Raw genomic sequence first — 10568 nt, 5'->3', positions numbered from 1 at the left:
TTGTGTTAGAGACCAACAATGTGTTAGGTCATCGTTTCTATGACCCTACTTAATTTTGTACGGTATCCCTTTAACTCGTGCATTTATTAGAGCTTCAGCCTTGCAATATGCAAATAATTAGTTGAATAATTCACGGCTTTAACTAATATATATCATGTAAGTGAAATTTGGAACAACAAACGTATAAATCTTCAAATGCGCTTGTAACATATCAATGTCATTCATTTCATCAGTAATTAGTTACATTACATATGAAGTTTCAAATGTTAGTCTTCCTTTAAATATGTTGATGACATTGTGGTTTAATGAAGGATATTTGAGGAATGCATTTGAGTTGATCGACCTCTTTTTATTATTTTGTTCTTTGGGGGTGGCCCTTATGGCCATGGGTTGTGGGTGCATCATGGTTACAAGGTTACACTTGATTGTGCTTACTATTTCACAACCACCCAGGTGGATCAATTTTGGCACCGTTTGCCGCTCCTTTGTATTTTGCACTGAGAGACTTTAAGGAAGTTATGCCAACTGAGCAGCCTTGTGATTTAGCATACGAATTTGGGGATGGGCTTTTCGATGTGAAAGAATTCCCACAAGGCTTTCCAAAAACTGGTCAGCACCATTTGTTTCTTTCATACAATGTGTTTATGAAGTGGGAATTCTGTTACCCCCGCCTCTGAAGTGGTATCAATGGCTATCACAATGAAACTTTGGTGTTTTGGTGGGGAATCCCTTCCTTTTCAGTTACTGCTGACTATACATGCTTCACCACGTAATTTCTTTCTCTTGGAACGAATAATAAAATAAAGAGTAGTACTCTTTAAACTGAAAAACTGTGATCTGATAGTGATTTGTAGAATCTTCTGCTGGGGGCTAATTCCTCTTTATGTTGTGAAGAAACTTGGCTATGTTAAAATCAAGCAAGGATACAAGATATGCCATTGACTCGGTTGTGACACATGAATGAAAAATATGGTCATGATGCTTATCGAAAGGTAGTCTCGATATTTCATTATGTTACGGTTGACTATTGCTTATTTGAATTTGTGGTGCTATAGTTGCATAGTTGATATAGTAATTTAGTTCTCTTATAGAGGAGTAAAGCGATACCCTTAGCTAGATGTAATGTTGGCTGAATGTTAGTAGTATTTTGGATGCAGTTGGATGTGATTGGTATAGATGAGTTCTGCTGCAAGGCTGCTGATGAAGATGGTAAAATTGTGATTGTTGCTGGCCTGGATGGTGATTACTTGAGGTACTTTATGCAGATATGCTAATCGTTGTTGTGTTCAATACATTTGTTTTACTGCGCTGGAAATGTTACCAATCTAGATGCTTTTCAAACTTTTTTTCTGCTATCTATGTTCTTTAGGAAAAGCTTTGGTTCTGTGCTTCACATAATACCGCTTGCTGATACTGAATTATGCTGCAAGCGTGCTTTCTTCACTCTCAGGAAGACACAAGAGACACAAACTGAACTGATTGCTGGTTCTGATGTCTACATGCCAGTGTGCCGATATCACTATATTAACAGTGAAGTTGTCACTGAAACTTCAAAGAATGTGTTGGAATCTGTCAAACGCAACAATGATTCACTTCTTGATGTAGCCACAAGGTTTTAGTGTGGAGATACTTAAAACTTTCCCTAAAATGATTTTTGGAGCATATTGTCTACTGCTATTGGTTAATTCAACAAGTTATCTTGGAATTTTGGTTGTCATAGGGTCTATGTAGTTGTATATAGATATAGTTATAAATATACTGGTATTCATAGTGGTTTTTAATTATTGTTGTGTTATCATATTTCAATGAAAGAAGTATTGCTTATCCTATGACATGAAATTTTGGTATTTAGACGTTTTTTCTTTTTGGACGTTAACCTTTTGTAAAAGCATCTGTTTACTTTAGCCAAAATTGTCAACATACAATTCTATTTTGTAAATTACGTAGCATCTGTCATTTTATTTTGCAAATTACCTTTCATATTCTTCGTTTTCAAACTGGAGGTTCTTCCCGATGAGAATTCGATACTAAATAACTATAAGGTGTAAATGGTCCATGACTAGAGCTAGAGCAAAAAGAGTAAGACTAAAAAGCAGCTTTTTTGCAAGACTAAACTAGCCACGGAGGAAAAGACCAAGAGTAATCAGATTGAATGTGAATTGCGAAAATGGACCACCCTTCTTTAGCTTTAAGAGTAGCCAAATGCAGCATGAATAAGTGACTTGGAGACCTAAGATGAAGCCAAATTTAAGTGATTCAAAATGATAACAGAAATGGTTGGAATTACTGTCCTTTTTCTTGTGATTTTTGTGTAGTTTCCAATAACTTCAATTTCAAGAGCATTTTGATTTTCTATTCAGATTTGCATATATAAGGGCCTAGACCATTATGATAGATAATGGTACTCTTTTAAGAAACTGTGCTGGCAGGATGTTTTTCTTAGTTGGATTATTCTTAGTAGTGATAGATAAAAGTCATTAGCACCAATATCGAATGTACGTATTTATCCAAAAAGAGTTTTCTGAAAATGATCACTTTTCAAATATATGCAACTGCAGCTATTATCATGTACATCCTTGCATTCTTCCCAACATTTCAATAACAATTGCATTTAACGATTTTCATTCTTACCAGAAAATAAGTGCGATGCAACTATGGCTCAGTCAACAGATGACAACTAAATAGTAGTTAAACTCTTGAAGAAAAACATTACAATAGTTTTTACAGGATAGCAGCGCATCATATACAGAAGAGGATTTGAAGATAAGTCCAGTCCATCAACATGATGCTGACTGAACACTGCTATACGAACCTGCAGACAGACAGGCAGAAAGCATAACTAATGACCCAAATTTCAAAACAAGACAAAACAATGATGATGAAAAGAGAGCATAAAGGAGAGACATCGCCATTCTTATAATAGTTAGTCCTTGCATGTCAAAGTCTATTTATCTTTCCAACATTAGCTTTGCAAATCATGCGTAAGCTAGTTTAAATTTGTATCTAATTGGTAAAATAAAGAAGCATACTTTTCAGCAGCTGACATTCAAAATTATCATGGATGAATAAATATATAGTGCACTAACACAAAACATCAATTAGAAGGGTCACATAGTAAAGCAAAAGATAGCATGACATGAAGGTGAGAGACAATTGACTTGCAATGATGAAAGTGTTGGCAGATTTAGTAGTTACCTTAGCGGATCGGAAAACTGTCACAGAACTAGGATTTAGTTCCCCAGCAATTAATTCGAGTATAGTCGATTTGCCAATACCATTTGGTCCAACCACTGTAAAAACAAAGGATACAATTTATATTTTATAACATGAGACAAACAATGTGGCAGTCCTTTACTAGTTTCAACAACATTATCTCACACACAGCCGTAGGGCACATGTATTCAAGACAAGTTTGAAGAAAAGATGCAACCAGGCTGGCATATCTACCATGCATTGGCATCATAAAAGTCACTACAATCATCAATATGTAATAGGTAGGACTTCAAGATCGGTGAAAGAAAAGAGAGAGTTCAAAGAGAAGCAATAGTGGTTTGAATTGTGTATTGTACGTCCTTAATGAGCTAAGCACAGATTAGTGCTGATATACAATGAGGAGATAAGATAAGAAAAATCTGAACAGTCATTTCATAGTTCATACTTTAGTTATGGAAACTGTAACTAACAGCTGTCCTATCCTAGCTGGCTCTATTCTACTAACTAACTACTACTCTAGACTTCAATAGCTTACTCTATTAGTGATTACAATAGAACATTTGGATTTTTTGTACATAAGCTAGGAGACGAAATGATGACTAATGGTTTCTATGTAATATGGATGTGTATAGGAATATGAGTGTGATAAGTATGAATATAACTAAGAAGAATAGAATTATTGATAAAAAATTAGAATAGAGAAAAGAGAATCCAGAGAGACGAGAGCCTTCAATAAATTCAACATATTCCATTACAATTTATATCACAGTAGAATAGCAGAACCAAATAGATAATATGGAGAATATAGAAGATAGAAACAGAGAGTAGAAGAACAGAGTATGATCACAGATAAGGGAATATCAATGTTATAATTCCTCAGTGAGGATTGTATTAAATAACTGTGTGATAAAAAAAGGAATACAGAAATGATAATTTGGCCTTCAAGAGGCCAATTCTATCCCCAATTCCACTCCACTCTTTTTCATCTCCCCACAATTGCTAATTACGTCTATTTATATTTCTCTCCCTTCTAACTAACTCCTAAAAGCACAGTGATCTCCATCACTCATTCATTTAGTTTTCTTGCCTCTCCTCCTATATGTAATATGTGTATTTGAAAGGGGTAGTTTTTCCTTTCTGCCCCTGAACTTCTTGGCTGCTGTGGTGTGTCACACAATACTATTTATACTATTTCTACTAATATCTAATTCTACTTCTACAAAGTAGACTTCTACTTATTAGGCTAACTCAATTATACTCATCACATAACTCAAGCCCATTTACACTCATTACAAAATATGAATAGTAAACTATGTTAATATAGGCTGATAATATAGTGAATTACAATGATTTTTACCAAGGATTCAAAAGAAAGGGGAGAAAAGTCATGCACAGGGATGGAGAAGCTTCTTACTTGCAATACGGCTGTCAAGGTCAATGCCGAAATTCAATTCTTAAATAGAATGGGTCCCCCAGGATAACCAAATGATGCATCACTGCAGTAAAATTTTGCAGAAAAGATAATAAAATAAGGTTAGAGATAGGCCAATCATGTGTCACAGATTCATTTATGTATAGATGTCTTTTGTCAACAATGTGAGTTAAAGAAGGGTTAATGCTCTTCTACCTGAAGCTTATGATGGGTGGGCCTGGTCTATCATCTGGGGTGGGGAACTCAAATTTGTAACTATATTGAACCAGATAAAACATAATTAATGACAGCTTGAAAGAGAATTATTTAATGAGGAAAAAAAGGAAAAAAAAAATAGCAGTTCATACTCAGGATCGTTAATAATTTCATCCACATGGCCCATTCGTTCCAAAGCCTGAAATATTGTTCAGAGAAGATATAAATTTCAATTTTAGTGATTTATTTAGAAGCTTCAAATAACCAACCATACAAGATCTTTCTCTCTCTCCGTGTGTGCACGCGCGTGTGTGTGTGATGAAGCTTTTGAGCATTTGATTGGTAATTAAAAAACAGATGCTATCAAGTACCTTGATTCTGGATTGAACAAGGGATGCTCTCTTGGCATTATAGCGGAACTTGTCAATGAAGGACTGGTAGAAAAAAAAAAGAAACCAACACAGCTCAAATATCAAATACAATCAATAAAAAGTTACATTGAGAAGTCAAATAATCAAAATTTGGTTCAACTAAAAAAATTATAAGTTTAAACTGATATAAGAAACCACATTGAGGAATGGAATTTCCATACAGCATTGCAAACATACAGTAAGCTATAGTTTTCCGTCATAGTTTGCTATTCAAATTCCTCATAACGGTTAACATAAAAATTAAAGTATGAAAGAAAAAACTAAAAATAATAAAAGAAAAATTAAAATCTTTACCTTGGCAGTGACTACTGTGAAATGAAGGGTAATTTACCTAACTCCTCCAACGTAATTAATCTTCTCAACGCTGAACGTAGAAGCTAGAAATTTAACATTCACGTGAACGAATGAAAGCACTTCTGGGTTAGGGGTTCCAAAAAATTGCCAAACGTAACAGTGGGACGTTCAAGACGATTTTTTATTCCCCAACGTGAATGACAAACACACCCTTAATCAAATTGTCATATGAACAGGGTTTTGTTTTCACCAGCTTAGGAAGGCCAAGATTGGCTCGTTCTTATATTCTAATTAATGATAACGAAAAGGTTTATTTGATAAACTAATCTCTATAGTTGACATATTCTCATGTTAAATATGGTGTTACGTAGCACTTGCACGCTGCACCTGAACCTTTGCAGATGTTGCACTCGCAATTTTGTCAAATCGAACCGATACAAAACATAAATTATACAGCATTTCATGATAAACACATATCTAACTAAAGCAAACGAATCCATTCATAAGGAACCTAATTAAAAAACATTTAAACATAAAGACAGTTAGACAGAGTCTATAAAACACAAAAAAACAAGGCACTACATAATGATAATAAAGTTATGGATTCAAGAGATAGTGTAGGAAATCCTTCTCCAAAAAAGTACCCAAAATGCAAACCGTCTTTAAGTGATTATAGGCTTGGCTTAATTAACCGCATTTCAGATGAGCAACTTGGAAGACCAAAGTGGAACGGTGAAACTAAGCTTTCATGATAGAGTTGAAACTTCCTTGCAGATACGTTCCGAGTTAAAGGACCAAGTTTGGGCATGCCATCAGTGGAGCTGTCAATATTAGGAATATCTATGCTGCCATCATTTAAATTACATAAAACAAACTTGCCACTCGGAGCAATAGCAAGAAGAACATCTTTCAACATGTATATAGGCTGTAGGCTTAAAGGACGACGACCGAGTAGCGGGTGGTGGGGGATTATGGCCAATTTAGTCCAAGACTGAGGAACTCCATACTCCTTCATCAACCAGACAGTCCAATGAGTTTTCTTAGTCTCATAACAAACAGCAAGACAATCCCTCAAGATACCCAATTGGGGAGTCACCCTGTGATCATCATCTGAATCCCTGTTGGGAAGGGAAAACTGATTAAAAGTCTCTTTGACCAAGTCAAGGGAAAGAACCCACACAAAACTAAGATAGCGGTGAAAAAGCCAATTCAGAGTGCCAGTGCCACTTACAAAAAGCCCTACAAGATTCACCTGACAACCCCTGTAATTGCCGTCACGAAAATTACGGGAGAAATCCTGGATTGTTCTCCAGGTAGATTTTGGGCCGAATGTAAACATGCGTGATTTCTTATCCAGAATCGCGAAAAGCTTATACTTGTCATTCACATGATCATAACCGAATCCGCAAGTGGAGAGGAGACCTCCAATTTCAAGCGGCTGAGAGGTGAATCCAGTGCAGGGGTTCCACAGCATGGCACGATGGCTTATTATGAATCCATCCTGGCGCTCTTCATCGTGCAAGCACAGCAATCCATTGCAAGAGCCAATGATGAGGCGGAAGCGTCGTCCCTCATAGGGAACTACTTTGGTGGGTTCATGTGGAGGGTTCTCCATCACAGATCGTACGGAGAACACTCCGATTATGGGGTATGAGTAGGTTTGGCTATAATAGGCCATGAGTGGGTGGGTCAAGGCTGGATCCACCGCCATTGAACGCCGAAGGTGGTCCTTGGCAAATTGGGAACTGGAAATTAGGGTTCTCCATGATCTGCAGACGCTGTTCCTTAATGGAACGAGAGACCTCGCCGGTATCCTCAGCAGGATTTCCGCTATGAGCTCGTCCAGAAGGATAGGCGGTGGTTTTGTCGTGGTACAGCGGAGCAGTTCCGGCCACCCCCCGGTGGTTGTGACAACCTTCCCCTTCTTCGGAACAGCATCATCATCATCAGGAATGGGACCCCTCCTCATACGTACGAGGAAACTACACAATATAGGAGGAATAAGAAATCAAAAACAATATAATTACTAAAATTCAAATCTCAGCTGTATTGCCATTTAATTTACAAAAGAAAACATACATGGAGATTCTATAAGAAGTAAAACAGAGGTTTACCTAAAGGAAGACGGCGCCGGCGATGGTGAGAGGAAGTGAATGATCTGCGCTTGAGTTGGAGCTCCAGATCTATCCAATGTTCCACAAGAGGGTTTCGAATCCTCGGCATCAGGAATTAGATTCTTAATCTAATCTGTCTGGCCCCACATCTAATTCAAATCTCAGCAGTTAACTAGTTTATCTTGCGTTTGTTTCTGGAACAACATAAAACAAGATAAGATACCAATAACAAGAGTTTGACATAAAAAATAGAGATATAATATTTTATGTATTTATATTTTATTTAATAATAAATTATAAAAATTTAATTTATTTTTATTTTTAAATTTAAAAAATTTGAAACGAAAATATAATAATAAAAAATATAATTATAAAAAATTAATAAATTATATTTTTTTGTTAATATTTTTCTATTTTTTCTATCAGAATAAATATAAAATATATTAATTTAGTATTTTTGGATATGATTTGTCTCTATATATTTGTCTCAATATCTTGTATCTATAAATAAATGCGTCTTTATTTACTTATTTTAAATATAATATATTCAAATTCGATTTAGTTTAAAATTACTAATCTCGTTATATATTTAAATATTTTTATCAATTAAATCTAATTAAATTGATTTAAATTTAATAAAAATTACTCAAATATATGTATGTCAATCACTTTTTTTATAAAAAAATAATATTAAAATTTTTTTACAATAACATAAAAAATATTTTTTTTAACACCAAAATACTTAATTTTTTATATTAATTTTTTTTTCATACATAATTTGTGTGTCTTAATTCAAACACAATCATTACTAAATATCTAAGCACTTTCCAGAACGATTATTTGAGAATAAAAAATTCTACCTGGCATAATTGTGAGTAAACAATTAATCTATTCTGACTTGAGCGTCGGAGTGTCTTTGCAGGTACCTCCACCCATTGCCTCAGTCAAGTGATCCGGCATCAGCCTCAACCCACAAGTTCTCGATCCATCTCTCAACTCATACCAAAGACATCCTGTATAAGTTCTAGTTTTAAAAAAATCCTTTGAATTCATGTTTTTCAAAATATTTGGATAAGAAAAATGAACCAATTCATGAAACGTCTAGTTCAAAAAAGGAATAACAATATCTTCTGAAAGACATATTCCATGTAACTTGGCCTGAGAGTTGTGGTTGAGGTGCATTAAAAGACGGCAAATTGCGTAGTCATGGCCAGGAGATGTCAGATTCTGTTTCAACTCATGACTGGAGGCTCCTAGTGTTAGAGGAGAAAAGAAGGTTAAGGTTATGACGATCTTAACAACTATCTAGTATATTTAGAAGGTGAGAAATGAAAAAATCTTCAATGGAAAGAATTTGAATCTAAATGCAATAGAATGAGAGATAGAGCGTTAGTGTAGAACATGGATGAAGGGTCAAGTCATGTGTGCAACAGAATGAGATACGGATAATACATGAGAGACCTGAACTAAGAGTCTTACATATCGATTCGGAGTCATATTGATGCTTGATTGAGTATTGATTAATTATGTTATTTGGTCATTTTGTGGGTTGTTGTTTTTCTTTGCTTGTCTTGTATGCTCTTATATATGTTGGTTCGAACTTTATCCCATTGTGGGATCTTACTGGAACTATTAAAAAATGAAAATCTCAGATTCACCATCTATATTGTCACCTATTATATCATTACCAATTTTCAATAACCACCCATCAAATTGCTTTGCCTCATCTTAATCTAAAGTAGTTGTCCCTATAGAGAGTTTATGCTTTTTGTTAGTTTGAGCACCAGACAAAACTTTCAAAAGTAAGACGAATTTACAGTTGAATGAATAGTATCTTGTCTCAACCCTTATGGAATGACAGGAAGAATTTGTCTAAAGACTCCACCTAGTACAACCATTTTTTTTCAAAGGACAAATTTTTATTATATGTTAGAGAAAATCTCATAATATCACTCAAGCATTTATCAAGTACTTCGTAGCAATACCTACTAACCATTGGAGTCTCATCCCAAATTATAAGTTTAGTTTTTAGCAACAACATTGTTTGAGAGAAATCAGGTTTAATGTTGCATGTAGAATCCTCAGTTATATTCAGTGGTATTTTAAATTTTTAGTACAAACTCATTGAATACAATTATTAATTTATTGATATGTGCAAACATCCCCAAGTTGCAATTTGTAGGTTGCAATAAAATCCGAGTAAACACCCAATCCGGTTTTCGTCCATTTTCACAAAGAACAAAGCGATCCCTGTCCCAAAAAAAGGAACACTTCGACCCTCAACCTTTTTATTATGGGACAATACGGTCCCTCTGTTAAAAAATTTATTAAATAATAATAAAAATTAATTTTGTCGAGGGTTTTATTTGTATTTTGTGGGGGTTTTAAACCTTCACAAACTATTAATAACTTTGTTTTTAAAAAATTCCTTCATCAATGATGGTTAAGTGAAGAAAAACTATTGATAGAAAAGATGCCACAAAATAAAAGTAATTATAGTATAATACCTTTTAAAGGAAAAAAAATAACATGGAATAAGAAATGAAAGAAGAGAACTTTAATGTTGATAATATTAGTATTGGTGATGATGACGGTAGAGGAGATAATGATGATGATAAAATATGGTTACACAATAAAAATAATAGAAGTAAGAATGATAATAATGAGGATGAAAAAGATAATGGTAGTAGTGGTAGTAATTAGTTATATTGTTGAAAAGATTTTTGTGGGGGTTTTAAAACCCCCACAAAATACAAATAAAACTCCCCACAAAACTAATTTTTATTATTATTTAATGAATTTTTTAACAGAGGGACCGTATTGTCCCAAAATAAAAAGGTTGAGGGTCGAAATGTCCCTTTTTTTTTGGACAGAGATCGCTTTGTCCTT

At 34.5% G+C, this 10568-nt stretch overlaps 2 protein-coding genes and 1 pseudogene across 3 annotated transcripts; 1 reads left to right on the top strand and 2 right to left on the bottom strand.

The window, feature by feature from the left end:
• The first annotated feature begins 387 nt into the window (after positions 1 to 387).
• On the top strand, positions 388 to 1716 carry LOC107472618 (thymidine kinase a-like). 2 transcript variants are annotated; one of them, XM_021134569.2, is made up of 4 exons: positions 388 to 609; positions 895 to 992; positions 1158 to 1252; positions 1370 to 1716. In XM_021134569.2, the coding sequence occupies exons 2-4, from the start codon at positions 957 to 959 to the stop codon at positions 1617 to 1619; spliced, it is 381 nt and encodes a 126-aa protein (XP_020990228.1). In that variant the 5' UTR covers positions 388 to 609; positions 895 to 956; the 3' UTR covers positions 1620 to 1716. The 2 variants fall into 2 exon arrangements, with proteins under 2 accessions (XP_020990228.1, XP_020990227.1); XM_021134568.2 differs by having other exon boundaries at positions 388 to 992.
• Positions 1717 to 2502: 786 nt separating this feature from the next.
• On the bottom strand, positions 2503 to 5833 carry LOC107472620 (ABC transporter F family member 3-like; annotated as a pseudogene).
• Positions 5834 to 6043: 210 nt separating this feature from the next.
• On the bottom strand, positions 6044 to 7864 carry LOC107472619 (F-box/kelch-repeat protein At3g23880). The gene is made up of 2 exons (XM_016092124.3): positions 7680 to 7864; positions 6044 to 7547 (listed from the first exon to the last, which is right to left on the bottom strand). Exon 2 carries the CDS (start codon positions 7532 to 7534, stop codon positions 6236 to 6238), a length of 1299 nt encoding a protein of 432 aa, XP_015947610.1. The 5' UTR covers positions 7535 to 7547; positions 7680 to 7864; the 3' UTR covers positions 6044 to 6235.
• Positions 7865 to 10568: the final 2704 nt, after the last annotated feature.

Source organism: Arachis duranensis, unplaced genomic scaffold (assembly GCF_000817695.3).
Source record: "Arachis duranensis cultivar V14167 unplaced genomic scaffold, aradu.V14167.gnm2.J7QH unplaced_Scaffold_204109, whole genome shotgun sequence".
Taxonomy (NCBI): domain Eukaryota; kingdom Viridiplantae; phylum Streptophyta; class Magnoliopsida; order Fabales; family Fabaceae; genus Arachis; species Arachis duranensis.
This window is presented reverse-complemented; position numbering and strand designations above follow the sequence as displayed.